The 20,479-nt window shown below is 40.7% G+C and overlaps 1 protein-coding gene across 1 annotated transcript; it reads right to left on the bottom strand.

The window, feature by feature from the left end:
- Positions 1-1,839: 1,839 nt before the first annotated feature.
- Positions 1,840-13,782, bottom strand: LOC137039792 (5-hydroxytryptamine receptor 3A-like). Its single transcript, XM_067415066.1, has 6 exons — positions 13,772-13,782; positions 12,738-12,907; positions 10,730-10,821; positions 10,200-10,410; positions 9,395-9,589; positions 1,840-2,190 (listed from the first exon to the last, which is right to left on the bottom strand). Exons 1-6 carry the CDS (start codon positions 13,780-13,782, stop codon positions 1,886-1,888), a joined length of 984 nt encoding a protein of 327 aa, XP_067271167.1. The 3' UTR covers positions 1,840-1,885.
- Positions 13,783-20,479: the final 6,697 nt, after the last annotated feature.

Here is a 20,479-nt window from a genome sequence, read left to right as displayed (position 1 = left end):
TTGGCATTGGTGGTATTTTAGAGATTGGTGCCTGGTTCTTCCAGACATGATGCTTGCCATTCAGGCCAAAGAGTTCAATCTTTGTTTCATCAGACCAGAGAAGTTTATTTCTTGTAGTCCGAGAGTCCTTCAGGTGCCTTTTGCCAAACACAGGTTCCAGGCGGTCTGTCATGTGTCGTCTGGCCAATCTACAATACAGGCCTGGTTGGTAGAGAGGTGCAGATATGGTTGTTCTTCTGGAAGGTTCTCCTCTCCACAGAGAAACGCTGGAGCTCTGTCAGATTGACCAGCAGGTTTTTGGTCACTTACCTGATGCCCTTCTCCCCTGATCAATCAGTTTTGTCGGGCGGCCAGCTCTAAGAAGAACTTCTTCCATTTATGGGACTCATTGGGGCCTTCAATGCTGCATACATTTTTGTGTACACTTCCCCAGATCTGTGCCTCAGTAGAATCCTGTCTTGGAGGTCTACAGACAATTCCTTGGACTTCATGACTGGGTTTGTGCTCTGACATGCACTGATAACTATAAAGAAAAGTGTGTACCTTTCCAGATCATGTCCAATCAACTGAATTTACCACAGGTAGATTCCAATCAAGTTGTAAAAACACATCAAAGATGATCAGTGGAAACAAGATGCACCTGTGCTCAATTTTAAGTGTCATGACAAAGGGCGTAAATACTTATGCATGTACATGATTTTGGATTTTTTTTTATTTTTAATACATTTGCAAAGATTTCAAACAAACTTTTTTCACATTGTCATTATGAGGTATTGTATCCATTCTGAGTCTCGTGGAGTGACTTATAAAGTCTATTTTTAACTTGCAAGTCATAAGAAACAAAACTGAAACTTGCAGGTACATACAGTATATGGACATTTCCTTCCAAAGGTCATAACTGATTACAGCAGAATAAAAACTTATAAATTGTGATACATTTTGCATTATGGATATGTTATTTGTATATGTAAGCAGTTATGATATGATGTATGAGCTTGCTAATGTCTTTTAGGTTCTCTGTTTGTGACAGCACAAATCACAGAAATGCAACTGAAAGTTATTTTTGACCCCATCCAACTGCACAACATTACAGAAGTACAGATAATGACATTAAAACTGATCATATATTTACAATTGTATTTATTGTTCCTAATCTTATTGTGCATGATTGTAAGTATAATTTATTATATAATTAATTGTAACATAAACTAGAAATGTGTCTAAATATTTAGTTCCTCCTCTGAAGCAAGTTGTCTTTCCTATTTCCTATTCCTATTTATGTATATAACAGCCACTTTTCAACATTGAGTCAATTCATTATAGATAACATCAAAAAATAAATGAATATATATATATATATATATATATATATATATATATATATATATATATATATATATATATATATATTGTTGGCTGAAATAAAAATCACTTTCTTTTCAAGAGAGGAAAAAGAAAATGGACAAACCATTTTAGAAGAAAGTACATGGTAACATCCTTACCATATGTAGGCTAGTGGTTAGATAGCGACAGTGAAATCAAACAATATTTTAATTTAATTCTGTTTAACTCATTATATATCAGTAACTTAAAATATAATTTAACATTAGAATTAATGTTAAATAATCAGAATTACATTTGTGGCATACATTAATTATGTGGATGAACCCATAGGCCTGACAGCACTACAAAATTATGATAATTTGTGTTGTAAAAGGCAAAACATCAAAAGTAGAAACAAAAACAAAGATAAAGTACTTTTGCAGAAAATATTTACTATTAGCTATAAAGCAGTGTTACACTCCATTAGATTGAATAAATGAAAGTATGTTACAGGTTCAGTAATCATGTACAATATAGTATAGTACAGTATATATCAGTAGGTTTATTTATATAACAATGATGCATTTTTGTAATACCAGTACTGCCAAACAATTAAAATAGTGACGAAACTCACTGAGAGAAAGATAATATACAGCCCAAAAAGCAAGCGGTCAATGACTTGACCCAAATGTACCCACTCATCTGTGCTCTCATCAGTTTTCAGATGTTTCTCGAACTGCTGACGGATGGATAGTAACTCATGGCTTATCTTCCTCAGTTCCTGAAGAGAAGGAGATGTCATATGGACCGCTTTGCTCTGAGGGGTGTCAACTCCAGGATCACAGCATTTGGTCTCAGTTCTCTGCTCTAGAGGTACAAGAGAATAATAATGTAGCTGTGCTCTCAAAACAGTGCAACAGTGAAAAAGGACCCCACTCAAACTGTTTCGCACTGTGTCATGCTCCGAATGTTAAACGATATTTACCAGTATTGCGGTATTAAAATTTATATCATAATAAAAATAAATACTTGTATTTGGTATGAACCGGTATTCCGCCTAGCATTACTTTACACTTGGCACAATGCAGTCAGGCAAGTCCCGTTCTCCTGACAACCGCCAAACCCAGACTCATCCATCAGATTACCAGACAGAAAAGTGTGGTTGGTCACTCCAGAGAACACGTCTCCAGGCTGTACAGCACTGCATCACACGCTTTGCATTGCACTTGGTGATTTAAGGCTTGGATGAGCTGCTCGACCATGGAAACCCTTTTTATGAAGCTCTCTACATGCTGTTCTTGAGCTAATCTGAAGGCCACACAAAAATTTTCTGTAGCTATTGACGCTGCATAAAGTTGGCGACTTCTGCACGCTGTGACCCTTCTCTGTGTTTTTACGTCGCGTTCCACTATGTGGTTGAGTTGCTGTTGTTCCCAATTGCTTCCACTTTGTTATAATCCCACTAAAATTTACCCTGGAATATTTAGTATTGAGGAAATTTCACAGATTGACCGGTGGCAACTTATCACGGTACCATGTTTGAATTTACTGAGCTCCTGAGAGCGACACATCCTTTCATAAATGTGTGTAGAACCATCTGCATGCCTCATGCTTGATTTTATACACCTGTGGCCATGGAAGTGATTTGAACACCTCAATTAATTGATTTGGAGGGGCGTTCCAATACTTTTGGCAATATGGTTAGTTTATTGTATAAATGTATATAATTGTATAATTGTTATTGTATTATAGTACATTATACAGGGAGTGCAGAATTATTAGGCAAATGAGTATTTTGACCACATCATCCTCGTTATGCATGTTGTCTTACTCCAAGCTGTATAGGCTGGAAAGCCTACTACCAATTAAGCATATTAGGTGATGTGCATCTCTGTAATGAGAAGGGGTGTGGTCTAATAACATCAACACCCTATATCAGGTGTGCATAATTATTAGGCAACTTCCTTTCCTTTGGCAAAATGGGTCAAAAGAAGGACTTGACAGGCTCAGAAAAGTCAAAAATAGTGAGATATATTGCAGAGGGATGCAGCAGTCTGAAAATAGCCAAGCTTCTGAAGCGTGATCATTGAACAATCAAGCGTTTCATTCAAAATAGTCAACAGGGTCGCAAGAAGCGTGTGGAAAAACCAAGGCGCAAAATAACTGCCCGTGAACTGAGAAAAGTCAAGCGTGCAGCTGCCAAGATGCCACTTGCAACCAGTTTGGCCATATTTCAGAGCTGCAACATCACTGGAGTGCCCAAAAGCACAAGGTGTGCAATACTCAGAGACATGGCCAAGGTAAGAAAGGCAGAAAGTCGACCACCACTGAACAAGACACACAAGCTGAAACGTCAAGACTGGGCCAAGAAATATCTCAAGACTGATTTTTCTAAGGTTTTATGGACTGATGAAATGAGAGTGAGTCTTGATGGGCCAGATGGGTGGACCCGTGGCTGGATTGGTAAAGGGCAGAGAGCTCCAGTCCGACTCAGACGCCAGCAAGGTGGAGATGGAGTACTGGTTTGGGCTGGTATCATCAAAGATGAGCTTGTGGGGCCTTTTCGGGTTGATGATGGAGTCAAGCTCAACTCCCAGTCCTACTGCCAGTTTCTGGAAGACACCTTCTTCAAGCAGTGGTACAGGAAGAAGTCTGCATCCTTCAAGAAAAACATGATTTTCATGCAGGACAATGCTCCATCACACACGTCCAAGTACTCCACAGCGTGGCTGGCAAGAAAGGGTATAAAAGAAGAAAATCTAATGATATGGCCTCCTTGTTCACCTGATCTGAACCCCATTGAGAACCTGTGGTCCATCATCAAATGTGCGATTTACAAGGAGGGAAAACAGTACACCTCTCTGAACAGTGTCTGGGAGGCTGTGGTTGCTGCTGCACGCAATGTTGATGGTGAACAGATCAAAACACTGACAGAATCCATGGATGGCAGGCTTTTGAGTGTCCTTGCAAAGAAAGGTGGCTATATTGGTCACTGATTTGTTTTTGTTTGGTTTTTGAATGTCAGAAATGTATATTTGTGAATGTTGAGATGTTATATTGGTTTCACTGGTAAAAATAAATAATTGAAATGGGTATAAATTTGTTTTTTGTTAAGTTGCCTAATAATTATGTACAGTAATAGTCACCTGCACACACAGATATCCCCCTAAAATAGCTAAAACTAAAAACTAAAACTTCCAAAAATATTCAGCTTTGATATTAATGAGTTTTTGTGTTCATTGAGAACATGGTTGTTGTTCAATAATAAAATTAATCCTCAAAAATACAACTTGCCTAATAATTCTGCACTCCCTGTAAAACAGTGTGCAATCATAACAACATATTCAGTGTACATGCTTATTTATTTATCCTTTATTATTACCAGAAGAATCCCATTGAGGTATTGCTATCTCTTATTCCAGAGATACCTGATAAATTATACTTGTTAAAACTCTAAAAGGATGCTTTCTTATTGAGACATTACTTGTCCTTGCCCCTAAAAGCCCTCCTGTACACCTACCCCTAAACCCTTGTCTTAAATGGTTATTCAGGCTATGTGATGCATTGGTGTGTCGCCAATGCGTGTACATAACCACCCTATAATGGTGAAAAGTCCACCCAGTACTCATTTCATATTAATCATAAACAGTGTCTAAAAAGTTGTTATTTGTGTTTTCTACCCAATGGGATTCCACTCATGACTGGTGATATTATCTGCCCTATTAGCTTAGCTCATCCCCTGAGCAAGCTGTACACATGTTGCCATGTTTTTTCCTCCTCGCCATATCAGCTAGTGGTAACACACGTTTCAGCTATGTGAAAAAAAACATTTAAATGTTCTGTTGATGGCTATTTCAATAAACACTGAACATGTTTGGCCATTCTGCGGTGCTTCTTTTCTATTGCTTTTCTATGTAAATGTGAAAGATAATTTAACCACTGTCTTCGCGTCTTGCATCTTTTACAGCATATTGCACAGGAAACGGTGCCCGTATCAAAATACAGCACTCAAGTTAAAAGTTTAAATTTAAAAAACAAACCTAGACACCTTGTGTTTTCCACTGCCTTGCATTTTTAAGCGAAAAGGTGTGTCGTATATATGGCCCCCGGATGGGAGAAAAAAAATGCAGTGAGTTCTTGAATCGAAAATAATGGAATTACAGCGCAGATGGCTATGATTTTCCTAGGCCGATGAGAGTGTTGGGTTCAGTGGAACCCTTCACTATGCCCCAAACACACGAGGCTGGATGATTGGTTTCTCGGGGGGCTTGTCCTGGCTCTCAGGAGGTAGTGAACACCGAGCTAACAGTTTATCCCGGAATATTTAGTATTGAGGAAATTTCACAGATTGACTTATTGAACCGGTGGCAACTTATCACGGTACCATGTTTGAATTTACTGAGCTCCTGAGAGTGACACATCCTTTCATAAATGTGTGTAGAAGCATCTGCATGCCTCATGCTTGATTTTATACACCTGTGGCCATGGAAAAATGCACTCAGGAGTAGACGGTCGTTCGGAGCGGTCAAAAACGCCAGATAAAGCATCGGGTTTGATGTTTTTAGAACCCGGGCGGTACGATTGAGAAAATTCAAAACGTCCGGAAAAAAAGAGCCCACCGAGCCTGCCTAGAGTTGAATCTTTTGGCAGATCTGATATATTTCAGATTCTTATGGTCGGTCCAAACGATAAAAGGAACCCCCGCTCCCTCTAACCAATGACTCCATTCCCCCAATGCCAGCTTAACTGCCAACAGTTCCCTGTTACCAATGTCGTAATTACATTCGGCTGGCGATAAACGATGACACAAAAACGCGCAAGGATGCATCTTGTCATCTTGTTTCTCTCGTACCATTCATAGCGAAAACACTTGAAAGAGCTGTTTTCAATCAGGTCTCATCTTTCCTCTCACAGTCTAATCAACTGGACATTAACCAGTCAGGTTTCAAAAAGGGCCACTCAACTGAGACAGCATTATTGTCAGTTACTGAAGCCCTGCGGCTGGCTAAAGCTTTGACACTGTGAATCATCAGATTCTTCTGTCCACCCTCTCATCACTGGGCATCACAGGGACTCCACTCCACTGGTTTGAGTTCTATCTCACAGGTAGGCCCTCTAAGGTTGCCTGGAGAGGAGAGGTATCCAAAACACATCAACTGACCACGGGGGTTCCTCAGGGCTCAATGCTTGGACCTCTCCTCTTCTCCATTTACACTACATCATTGGGACCCATCATTCAGGCACATGGCCTCTCATATGACTCACAGCTCTCCTCTCATTTCAACCAGATAATCCGACAGTAGCTGCATGAATCTCAAGCTGTCTGGCGGACATCTCGGCATGGATGAAAAAACATCACCTCCAGCTCAATTCAGCAAAGACTGAGCTGCTTGTTTTCCATGCTAATCCGACCATACAACACGATTTTACCATCCAGCTAGGTTTATCTTTGATTACCCCTTCAGGGTCGGTCAGAAATCTTGGAGTAATCTTTGATGACCAGCTGTCCTTCAAAGACCACATCTCAAAGACAGCTCAGGCATGCAAGTTTGCATTGCACAACATCAGGAAAATCAGACCGTTCCTTACAGAGCATGCAATACAGCTTCTTGTCCAAGCTATGGTAATTTCTAGACTTGACTATTGCAATGCACTTCTGGCGGGACTTCCATCTTGTGCAATCAAACCGCTGCAAATGATCCAGAACGCTGCGGCACGTCTTGTATTCAATGAGCCCAAAATGACTCATGTCACACCTCTATTCATCTCTCTGCATTGGCTACCACTCGCTGCCCGGATCAAATTCAAAGCTCTGACTCTTGCTTATGGATCTTCCACAAGCTCAGCATCCGCATACTCACTCCTAAGAGTCTACACCCCCACCAGAAGCCTTCGCTCCGCAAATGAGCGAAGGCTTGTGGTACCATCACAGAGAGGCTTGAAATCCCTCTCCAGGACTTTTTCTTTCATTGTTCCTGGTTGGTGGAATGATCTTCCGTCCTCTATGCGCATGACAGAATCACTTGCTTCATTCAAAAGACAGGTAAAAACTCATCTCTTCCATGAGCACTTAATCTTATCATAAAAAAATAAAAAATAACCTCTTCCCCTTCTTCCCTTTTCTGGTTTTTGCTACTCTGAGTAGTATACAAATCTTGGTATTTAGGGCCCTTTTTGCGTTTTCTTTGCCTCTTCTTGACGGATCGCTTCCTGTACGCGAGTTGTAAGTCGCTTTGGATAAAAGCGTCTGCTAAATGCATAAATGTAAACGTAAAATTTAAATGTTTTGACCGTTGTGGACCCGTTCTCGAAAATGGTTCATTTTATTACCTTGCCTAAATTACCTTCCACCAAGGAGACAGCGGTGGCTGTCGTATACCACGTCTTTCGTTTACATGGCCTTCCGACGGACATGGTTTCCGACAGGGGGCCCCAATTTGTATCCAAATTTTGGCTTGAATTTTGAAAAATTACTGGGGGCGACAGTTAGTCTGTCTTCTGGTTTCCATCCCCAGAGCAATGGTCAAACTGAGCGAGCCAATCAGGATCTTGAGAGAGTGTTACAATGTATTGCTGCCAAGAACACTTCCTCTTGGAGCAAACTGATTTCTTGGGTTGAGTACGCTCACAACTCGTTACCAGTGTCAGCCACGGGCCTCTCGCCGTTCAAGTGTAGTTTAGGGTACCAGCCACCTATCTTTCCCAGTCTGGAATCCGAAGTCGCGGTCCCCTCCACCCACGCCTTCGTCCACAGGTGTCGTCACACATGGAATAGAACCCGTGAGACTCTGCTCCATGTAGGTAGACGCACCAAGGTCTAAGCCTCCCATTTATGTCGTGGGTCAAAAAGTGTGCCTTTCTACTAAGAACATTCCTTTGCGTTCCGTAAGCAACAAACTTACTCCTAAATTCATAGGCCCGTTTCCTGTCACTAAAATCATTTGCCCGGTGACAGTCCGCCTCAAACTACCTCCAGTGTACGGGATGATTCATCCCTCCTTTCATGTCTCCAAATTAAAACCTGTTTTTCAGTCCTGCATAAATCCGCCAGTCCCGGTCCCAATTGGGTTCCTGCCTCCCTTATCGATGATTTCAAACGACAGGTAGGTCCTCCAGGAGGTGCTCTTAGGGGGATGGGTACTGTCACAGTTCATGAATTCATCATCTCATTCTGTCTGTGTTGTGTGGTGTTGTTGTAGGTGTGGTCACTGATAACTTATCACCGATCACTCTCACCTGCTGCACCTCATTACTGGGCCCATATATTCCTGTGTCTCACTCAGTCTTGTGTCAGATTGTTTCAGTGTATCCTGGTGTTCCTGTGTTGTCGTGTTCTTAGTGGGGATTGCTTCGCTCCGGTTCCGGTTCCTGCCAACCGCGTCTGCCCGATTGCCTCCCTGCTTCACGGACGCTTAGTGCCCAGCTACCACCTTATGACTTTGCTTTTATCAGCCTCTGTAACATTCTGATCATTCAACCTGGTGTTTATGAATGGGGAAAAGTACCATGGCAATATGGAAAATTAACACCCGCCTTTTAAATAATAGAGCCAATCACTGATTTACATTTGTGCCAGCTGCAGCAGCCGTTAGAAGCTCCGGTTGCTTTAGAAACAATAAGCATTCTGAAACGTTCTTATGGCAATAAGAAATTACATTTATGGCAGTTCATGTAAGAGTATATTGCTGATTTGAAATATGCTATTTAAACGTGAGTTTGGCAAGCAGTTTTTGAACTTTCAGGATTTTCCCATTCAAGTAGATAGGACTGGGTCTTGGATGCCCGGAATATGTTGCACATATGGCTGCTGAGTGAATAGACTTTCTATGAAAGGGACATTGTCCATACACATTAGGCACTTATTTTAACTTTTCAAATATTTTATTTATTTTTGTTTAAAATAGACCCCTCTCTTAGTTGGTATGTGATGATAAAAGACAGAAGTTCTGAGTTCTGTAAAAGGCTAAACTCAGTCGACTTATCAGGCAGGGTTCTTTTGTAAAAAGAAAAAGAATCAGGACCCCAAGTAGGAGTGAAAATATTGCATATTGTTTCAAATGATAAGACTCACCTTCAGGATCACAGTTTTGGTCGTCACTGGGTTTCTTGCTTAAAAAAACAAGTCTAGCAAGGTAGTTGATGAAAAGCATCTTGACCCATCGAGGTAATGGTCCGTAGTGACTGGATCCACACTGAATATTTATGATAAGAATTGTCTCCAGAAGACTGGCCACCATCAGTGCCAAGCAGAGAGAGAAAAATGCATCTGGAAAGAGACTGAATATAAAAGAGAGAAAATGCATTTTCCTAAAAAACAGCTAAAATTTGACAATATTAATGCAAGTTGGCAAGAGAGGAAAAAGGTGCTAAAGGAAAACCTGTCATAACCAGCAGAGACTGAAGAGAGATACAGTCTTGTTTTCTCAGCTTTCAAATGCATGTTCAACAAGTGTTGGCTTCATCCTTAAATAGGGGCCACCTGATTCACACCTGTTTCTTCACAAAATTGATGACCTCAGTGATTGAATGCCACACTGCTATTTTTTTTAACACACCCCTTTCAACTAATTGCCCAATTGCACAGCCTTAAGAGCGTGCATATCATGAATGCTGGGTCTCATTTGTTTTCTGAGAATCTACTGAACCTACTGGTAACTTGTTTGCCACGTAGCAATAAAAAATATACTAAAAACCTTGATTATTCTGGTTAGTCACATTGTACTGCTATTATTTTGAACAAGACTGTATATAATTTTGCCACTTCACTGGACCATTTAGTTTTCAGTGAAGACAGAATAAGTACCTGACTCTGGAATCTTATCACATGCTTGGTTATGAAAAAGTGTAAAGCTAAAATAAAAGGCTCATATACAAACTTATGAGAGGTAAGGTGTTTCCAGTGACGGGCAGCAGGTCATTCATTAGCAGCAGGAACACAGTGTAACCCAAGATGAGGGTCATTTTGAAGGCGGAACGATCCACATTCTGAGGTGGTAGAAGAAAGCTGAATAGATCTACAGTAATGAGGAAACAGCTGGGAATCAGGAGGTTCACCACGTACATGGTGGGTCGACGGCTGAGGACAATCTAATGAAGTACAAAAGAAATTTTACCAATTTCAGTTAGATTGCTAATTCAGTTCATTAAAATACTAACAACGGCTAATTTGACAGCTTGAGCAAACATACTGATATCCTATTTAAGCTCATTCTTCTTCTTCTGCAACTTCAGAGAGCAATTACCATGACAGTGTGTAGGTCTTGGTATACTTTATTTTCTTGTTTAGAGCTAAGCTTTTTATTTTATTTTAATTGTGTTAAAATTGTAATACATAGTAAATAACTGTGTCCCGTGAGTTATTCATTTCCTGGGTAGGTCTAGTAGGCTTTTGAGCAAGCATTTCAACCAGCTCCCACTCTCCTTTAGTTGTCATCACTTCAAGAGAATATTTGAATGATATCTCCACTGGTTCAGCAATGGACAACTGGACATCCATCACTGCAGAGAAGACCAAACAGATGAGAATTAATGGGGTCACACAAAGGTAGTAGTAACCAGGGACGTGCACAGGATTTTTGAGGGGCAGTTGCTCTGACCTAAAAAAGGGAACCACCCCCACCCCCACCCCCCACGATCGGTTCAATTACATATTATTGTTATTGCCATTATCATTATTATTTCAATGCCCCCTAGTGGTATTTATGTTCTGCTCAGGAAAAATATTATATGTGGGGCTATTTTTTTGCAGGGGGGTCTGGGGGTTTCTCCCCCAAGAATTTTTTTTATTTCGTAGATGTGATTTCCTGCATTTTGGTGCGTTTGAGGCCATTTCCCTTGCCTATATCAATAAAGAACTCAAACCAGTCAATATCAATAGTCTAATAAAAAAAGACAATATTAATTTAACTGCCATCAACAGTTTATGATCGTCCATTTGTTATACCTTTCCGACAACTAAAGTCTCACCCGACAACGGCGACAATCTCCTTCTAGTGCCGCTCATGCAGGCTCAGCCAGGGCGGTTAGAAGGATTTTGGGGGCCCCAAGCAAAATGGACATGGCTAACTTTCTACAGATAAACGGGTAATGATTAAAAAATGTTTGTAAAACTTTAAGAAACCATTTTTAAAACATCTATAAACATTACACAGATAGACAGACCAAATATTCCTAACACTTTGTTAAGGGTTACTAATTGGTTTGTAAACTGTCTATAAACATTATCTGGATGGTTATTATGAAGTTGCAACAGATGACTATAATACCTGTTAAATAGTTAATAAACTGTAACAGTAAAACATGTGGGTTGTCCTGATACTGTACTTCAAAATGCAACAGTGTAAAAATTGCCACACCGAATAAAGTAACTGTTCAAGATCCATTGGTAACTTATAAAAATAATATCATATTTGCATAAACTGTTACTACCATATATCTCGACACTAGCACATTAAGATCATGTTCCTCTGCCTCTTTCTGGTTAAATAATGTTTATAATAATAGTTACTGCTATATTAACTATTCCAGGTTATTTATGCATAGCATAAAAATAGTTAGTATAGCATGCTATGCCACTTTCATCAAAACCTATTACAAAGCTATAGCAATTTTATGTCATTAAATACGATAACGTTAAACAGTTATTCTGGAACAGATCTGCGTCTTCCTTATCCCGTTAAAAAAACATATTACAGTAAGTAACCATATTCCATCCGTTCGAAAACAAAGTTGCACTAACTGTTCGTTACAAGCAGCATTTGCCAGGCAGGTAACGTTAGCTAACATAAACATATTTTTGCTAGCCTACCTGCTGCAAAATTACACCATTTTTGTACAAATAAAGCTATTTTATATAGTGTAATTTATCACTTACCACTATCTTGTTTTTTCTCTTTTCTGGCTTCCTAAAGCATAATTCCGCTTAATGATCGCCGATGAGGTTTTGTATTTTGCCGGCAGCAGAGATTGCGTGGTTGGGTGGCTGTTGTCAGCGACGACTGAGAGGGCCCCCTTGAGGGGGATTCCGATAACAGTGTCATTGCACTTTACTGCATTGACTATCAAAGGGGCGCTCAAGCAGTTTGTCGTTGCATTTTATTCTTAACCTGTCGCTGTCTTGAGGCCCCAGGCCAGCTCGGTGCCCCAAGCAATTGCTTGACTTTCACTTTCGGACGGGTACCCGAATATGGAAGTGAACGAGGCTTTGCGATTTTTTTTTTTTTTGTATCTTGGCCTACGTGAAATTCTGCATCCATTGTACGATATTTTTTATTTATTTTTTTCCACCTCGGAAGGGCAACGTGAGTCGAGAAGGGCATATGGGCAGTTGCCCGGGCAACCTGAGCAACCCCCCTGTGCACGTCCCTGGTAGTAACTTAAAAGTGATAATTTACTCTTCAGTCAAGCCAACTTACTGGTGTGCTGGTATGAATTAAAGGTGAATGAGCAGTTCTGAATATCGAATGGAAAGGTGTAGATATCTAGGTTACAGGAACTGATGACATGATATGGAAGATCGTCTGTTACCTTGCCAGTATAATCGACGTAGACGTAAAGTGTGTCTGGCACATTATTTTCATCAATGCTTAAAAGTAAAAAGAAGCATATGCTATGGTTATTTTCATTATTCATGCACCGCTTTCAATTAAATTAAATTTTTTTAAAAAAAAATCAAAATCAGTCTTAAGGCATAATGTGTGATAATCATTTTAGCATTATATGCAGTGTTTAAATTAAAAGTGGATACTGGAGAAACTAAGAAATACAGATATTTTTGAACTCACAATTCCTGAATGACAATATCAGGCCTCCACAGCTGTTTTCTTGGAAGTGATATTCTTTCTGTCCCACATTCAACTGGATCCCAACTCAAACCTTCAATATTCCATTGCTTTTAAACACAAAATATCAGTATTATGCAGTTTGGATTATTTTTATTTTATATATCTGTCAAATTACAGTATTAATACAAATTAATTCATTAATTAAGGTTACACTTTATTTTGACGGTCCCCTTTAGACATTCTGTTCACTATAGTATGTAAAGTTACACCTACTTGTCAACTAACTCTTATAGTATTAGTTGAGACATGGGCAACCAGCCAGGGATGCCAGTTTCCCAAAAGCATCATTAACAATCTATGGTTGCAAGTTCCGTTGAACTCCTTTGGTAACGACGGAACTTATGACCATAGTTGCTTTTGTGAAACTTCTTGCCGGTGGCAGCAGGGTGCATGCGCAAAATAAAAATGAATGTGTGATCAGGTTTTTACTGCTCATCTGCATTTCACAACAGTCATATAATGTCACTGTGTGGGCCAAAATCATCGTTAGCCAACTATACTTTACCTTTCAGTTAATATACATAAAGTTATATATTTAGTCCTTTCAAATAGTAGTGTTTCCAAATATTGTTGTACACAGAAATATGTGATAGGTAACCAATTACCAGTTCTTCATTTCAGTGGAGAGACTGTAGTGTTTTGTTTTGTCCCGAGATGGAACGACTTCCCCTGGCGAATTAGCAAACATACAATCAAACATAATACAGTGAAAGATAATCTTTAAAAGTCTATTTGGGGCACGGTGATCAGGCATAATAGCCTAATCTTAATCACAAAGAAAATAATATTAAGATTTATATAAACTAACAAAACAATAAACGAATAAATAAAACATTAACAAACGAGAAAACAAATCTCAGAGAGGCACGCATAAACTCAATTAGTTTCTAACATTTTTGGAAAAAAAATGAATGGTCAATATTTCTCATGAAAAAGTGGATAAGTGTTCATACAGAGCGCAGATCAAATTGAGCGAACGTGTTTTTTAAATAAAGTTTGAGGAACCTTGATGATGACGTAGATCCGCGACTGTGTGCTGTAGTCCGTTTATAGCCTACCGTTAGCATTTTATATCTGACGGCTTTATTTAGGCTTCAAACGGTATACATTTTGGATTCAATTGCAAAGATTATCTTGATAGACAAAACGTGTAAGGGTCATAACTCTTTGTTGAACAGAGATCTTATTTTTTGCGATTGTCCAAAAGTCTATTAGGGAAATATCTATTTTGATCTTTGCCGCTAACTTCCGGGTTGGCCTACAATGTGACGTCATGACTTCGGCACTCTATACAAATGGAAAATAAAACTTTGAAAGGTCTGGTAATTCTGCTTCGCAGCCCCATTGTGGGTACATCTGTCGTTCGCATGACCCCACTGGTTCAGTTTTTGGGATCCTGGCTAGAGCTTCCAAATCTGTCCCACAGGCTCGCTCACTTGCACAATCAGACTCGGCTATGCGATTCAGTTAACAAGGTCTCCTCCCTGGTTTTAGGGAGTCCGCTATACAATGGTGGGTGGCAACACCCATCATGCCTGCAGAGGTCGACACCCTACTGGTGAAAGGTGCGATCGAGACCAGCTCTCCAGCCGAGATAAAGTCCGGCTTCTACAGCCCCTGCTTCATGGTACCCAAGAAGAGCAGTGGGTTAGGACCAATCCTGGACCTGCACATTTTGAACCTAACCCTTCACAATTTTAATGTAAAAGGTACAATTTTAACGGAAAAATAAGTTGATTTTAAATTTCACAGCATCAACACAACACAAAAGGCCATATTTACCACTGTGTGGCATTCCATCTTTTTATAACAGTTTGCAAATGTCTGGGGTCTGAGGAGAAAAGCTGCTCAAGTTTATGAATAGGAATGTTGTCCCATTCTTGTCTAATACAAGCCTCTAGTTGCTCAACTGTCTTAAGTCTTCTTTGTCGCATCTACCTCTTTATGATGCACCAAATGTTTTCTATGTGTGAAAGAACTGGACTGTAGACTGGCCAGTACCCAGATCCTTCTTCTATGCAGCCTTGATGTAGTGATTGATGCAGCAGAGTCCTGCATGGGACACGCCCCCCGCAAGGTTTAGCACCAGATCCGACCCGTGGCCCATGAAAATATCAAAATTAAATCCCAACCCGCCCAGACCAGTTAATATTTGGCCCATGCCCGCGATAAATCACACACGCTAAAATCATTCCAATTAAAATGCTTTATTTATTTTTTTCTTTTGCACCTCTCTCAACATCACAACAGCATCATGAATGGGCTAATTAAACAGGCTAAAGTACCTTTAAAGACTCGTTGTCAACAATTTCATATACCCCACTCACCAACTTTACTTTTACTTCATCCATTGCTACTCCTGCAACGCTCACTCACACAAGTTGCACCATCAATGGTGGTGACGTGATGGGTCAAATGGCATATTGTTGTTGCGTGTATGTGTAATGGTAATTTGGACATAGAAATTATAATACAGAATATTCGGGGTGGAAGGAGGCAGGAACAGGCGAACATTTAAAAGACTTTAACCAAACTAAACGAAAGTAACGTGGGCAGCCTCTCACGGACTGCCACACACACATAATAAAACGTAAACACAACTCAATGTCAAATCCAGGTCTGGTGATCTCTCATCCTTTATTGGTGAAGCTCGTCCATATATGCCTCCGAGCTCCCTCATGAGAGGACTCGCTCTCTCACTCGTCCACCTTGCCACAGAAATATTGCACATATTTTTCATCCGCGCTACTACCCGCCCACACTGAGTTAAACATCCGCCCGCATCCCCGCCCAAGAATTTAATAAATGTCACAATCCACCCATTTTAGCTACTTTTATGGGTACCCAACACGTTGCAGAACTCTATGATGCAGTATGTGGTCTGGCATTGTTTTCCCTTGTTATCTGATTAGTGTTTGATTTCTCCCACCTGTTCCCTCTTGATTTCTACCCTTTATAGGCTCCTTGTGTTTGTCAGTCTTGGTCTGATCGTTGTTATGTCTACGTCTCCCATTTCCCCGTGATTTCCCTGTTGGTATGGTTTTGAGTTATGTTACAGTTCTGATTATGTGTTTTTCCCCCTTTTGTTGTGTGTTTGTTTTATTTTGTAAATAAACCTTCAATTATCTGCACTTGAGTCCTCACTTTAGTTTTCATTAAGTTTTACGTAACAAGCACTTCCCCTTGGGGAAATCCCTGCTGTCATTTTGAAGTGCGTTCCACTTCGTGAAGTGGACAAGGGAAGTTTATATGGACAGACCGTTGCTCCCTCAATTTTGACAGAGGGAGCGAGTCTGCATCATATGTTTTTTTAAATTTATTTAAATTTATCTTTTATTTGATAGGGACAATGCTCATTGATCAACATCAGGTTACTTGCTGTAAACAAGCCAGAGTTAGCTACAAGTGCTAGTTTCCATCTGCTGTCCCTAACCAGATCTTAACAGATCTAAATATGTACACTTCAGGCAGCTCCTATATACCACAATGCAACACAATTGTGACCACCGCATATCAAGTTTAATTTAACCCACCACAAACAACTGTATGATAATTTACTTATTTTTAAAAAAACATTTAAAACAATCCAAACACATCTAGCCTAGAAATCTAGACGCACCCTAGCAGCAGCAAATTAATCTGCCCGCGAGTGTTGTCTAGCAAATCTCAATACCCTTCTGAGCTGTATTTGCCTAACTCTTGCCGGGCCAATCACATTGCGTATAGAGTCGGTGGGCGGGGCCATAATGACGATGGCCGAGTTGCGTTTGCGTGCTTCTAGTAAACACAGAAACTGGCAAACGGCGGTCTTTCGAATCAGAATTTGAATTTGACCGCGACTCTGGAAGACTTGGAGTTAAGCTTTTCTCTGAGAAAAGAACGGCACTGAAGTCATTCTTAAAAAGGGAAGATGTGTTCGGAGTTTTCCCGACCAGATACGGCGAATGTTTAATCTATCAACAAGCTCTGTTTCACCTTCGTTGCTCTGGTTGGTTTGTAGCGCTATCCTATCAAATGCATTGAGACCTGTCAATGGTGAGTTTCCAGACCAAACATCTTGATGTGGGTCTGGCTTGTCAGGCTAAAACACATCTATATACATACAGAATGCACCATTAATAAATGTTGTAAAGGAAAAAATAAATAAAATAATAAATACACTCCAAAGTGGATTCCAAGTGATCAAGGGCTTAGGGCATTCCAGTTCAGCTCATTGTGAAGGTTCCGCCAGTAGAGGACACTCATGCAACGTAAGTAATGATGCGCATCCGAGTGAAAGAGACGGAGGTAAGTTAGCGAGTGAAGGGCATATTAAAAAAACGAACTGAAACGTAGCACAGATCACTTGCCCACTGTGGCAACGCCCCTACCATTGAGTTCATTTACATTTACATTTAATCATTTAGCAGACGCTTTTATCCAAAGCGACTTACAAAAAATGGGAGAGTAATAGTAGCAACGGAACAGACAAGGCCAAAAACCTGTAAGAGCTGTAAGAAATCTCAATTAATTAGCACAATACACAACATTTTTTTTTTTTTTTTTTTTTTTTTAAGACAGACATCTACAACAAAAACTCACGTACGCAAAGTGCCGAACACTGGATTTTGATAGCTATGATAACAACCCATTAGGATTAAGGCTGTTGCCCCAGCTGTTGTCGTTAATGAAGATTCAGTGGCCCAATGGGTTGGTTTTGTATTCTAGCTAAACGCGCAGCAATAGCCATCTACAACAAAAACTCATGTACGCAATATACAGAACACTGGATTCTGATAATTATGATAACTATGTAACATACCCGCCTGAAGGCACAAATCCGGATGAGAGACGTGGATATGATCCAGGAGTGTGCGCTTTTGGTCGTTGCTGTGGTGATCAGTAAGTGCTATTCTGTATTGGTCAAGTGCAAATGGAAAAGATGTGTCTTAAGATGTTTTTTAAGAATGGCTACAGACTCGGCAGCACGAATTGAGATCGGCAGGTCATTCCACCAGGTGGGAACGGTCCAGGAAAATGTCCGTGAGAGCGATTTCATGCCTCTTTGGGATGGAACCACGAGGCGCCGCTCACTCGCAGAACGCAAGCTTCTGGAGGGTGTGTAAGTCTGAACAAGTGAATTTAGGTATATTGGTGCAGAGCCAGTGGTTGTTTTGTAGGCGATAACTAGTGCCTTGAATTTGATGCGAGCAGCCATTGGCAACCAGTACAGTTTGATGAAGAGAGGCGTAACATGCGTTCTCTTCGGCTCATTAAAGACCACTCTCGCCGCTGCATTCTGGATCAGCTGCAAGGGTTTGATAGTGCATGCTGGAAGCCCAGCCAGAAGAGCATTACAATAATCCAGTCTGGAGAGAACAAGAGCTTGAACCAGGAGTTGTGCAGCCTGTTCTGATAGAGAGGGTCTAATCTTTCTAATGTTGTATAAAGCAAATCTGCAGGACCGGGCTGTTGCAGTAATGTGGTCAGTGAAGTTTAACTGGTCATCAATTACAACTCCAAGGTTTCTTGCTGTCCTTGATGGAGTTATGGTCGCTGAACCAAGCTGAATGGAGAAATTTTGATGAAGTGCTGGGTTGGTTGAGAAAACAAGTAATTCTGTCTTTGCAAGATTGAGTTTAAGATGATGCTCTTTCATCCAGTCAGAAATGTCTGTCAGACAGGCAGCGATACGAACACTGACTGTAGGATCATCTGGTTGAAATGAGAAGTAGAGTTGAGTGTCATCAGCATAGCAGTGATAGGAGAAGCCGTGTTTCTGAATGACAGAACCTAATGATGACATGTAGATGGAGAAGAGAAGTGGTCCAAGCACTGAGGCTTGGGGAACCCCAGTAGCTAGATGATGAGACTTAGACACTTCACCTCTCCATGACACCCTGTAGGACCTACCAGAGAGGTAAGACCTGAACCACTGGAGAGCAGATCCTGAGATCCCCGTCCTCTTAAGTGTTGACAGGAGGATCTGGTGGTTAACTGTGTCAAAAGCAGCAGACAGATCCAGCAGAATGAGCACTGAGGATTTGGAAGCTGCTTTTGCCAGTCTCAGTGCCTCAGTAACCGAGAACAAGGCAGTCTCAGTCGAATGGCCGCTTTTGAAGCCGGATTGGTTGTTGTCTAGGAGGTTGTCCCGTTCAAGAAACATAGAGAGTTGATTGAACACAACTCGCTCAAGGGTCTTTGCGATGAAAGGCAGAAGGGATACCGGTCGGTAGTTTTCTAAAAGTGCTGGATTCAGAGAGGGTTTCTTAAGCAGTGGGGTTACCCGAGCCTGCTTAAATGCTGTGGGAAAGGTTCCTGTGTGAAGAGAAGTGTTGACAATGTGAGTGAGTGCAGGAGTGATTGAAGAAGAAATAGCCTGAAGGAGGTGAGTGGGAATAGGATCAAGAGGACAGGGAGTAGGGTGATTGGAAAGGATGAGTTTAGAAATATCTGCCTCGGAGAGTGGAGAGAAGGATGGAAGCGTGTTCATGTTAGTTGTTGAGATGTGCGTGTCAGTTTGTGATGAGGAGAACTGTTTGCTAATGAGAGCTGTTTTGTTGGTGAAAAATGATGCAAAGTCATCAGCTGTAAGAGTTGATGAAGGAGGGGGAGGAGGTGGACAAAGGAGAGAGGAGAATGTTTTAAAGAGTTGGCGAGAGTCAGAGCAATTGTTGATTTTGTTGTGGTAGTATGTTGTTTTAGCAGTGGAGACATTTGTAGAGAAAGAAGAGAGAAGAGACTGATACAAGGTAAAGTCAGTATAGTTTTTAGATTTCCGCCATTTCCTCTCTGCCGCCCTGAGTCCAGAGCGATGTTCACGGAGAACTTCAGACAGCCAGGGGGCAGATGGGGTGGGGCGGGCTGGTCTGGATGAAAGGGGGCAAAAACTGTCTAAGGAGGATGTTAGAGTGGAGCAAAGAGTGTCGGTAGCACTGTTAGTGTCCAGTGCTGAGAACTGAGCAGGTGGAGGGAGTGAAGCATTTTCATAAAATCCTTTGGTTCAGTTAGAGAACAGACACTACAATTAAAAAGTGAATCGTGTGGAATGACACACAACAGAAGTGCTCTCTCATGAATACAGATGTCAAAATGTCCGTTGTGTGAAGTATCTCGCATGAACACAGTCGGTAATGGCTTAAGTCTACGTAAACAAGAAGGTAATAACTGGATATGGGCTACATATTATGTCCATGTATTCAGCAGCCCAATTAAATACCTGTCTGTTATTAAAGGTGTCATAAACTGGATTTTTTTTTTTTTTATACTGTTGACTGACTGTCAACTTTTTTACATTCAAAAACATCATAATGAATAATTAATAAGGCTATAAT

Source organism: Pseudorasbora parva, chromosome 14, assembly GCF_024679245.1.
Source record: "Pseudorasbora parva isolate DD20220531a chromosome 14, ASM2467924v1, whole genome shotgun sequence".
Lineage (NCBI taxonomy): Eukaryota > Metazoa > Chordata > Actinopteri > Cypriniformes > Gobionidae > Pseudorasbora > Pseudorasbora parva.
The sequence above is the reverse complement of the archived record's forward strand: the minus strand, read 5'-3'. Positions and strand labels throughout refer to the sequence as shown.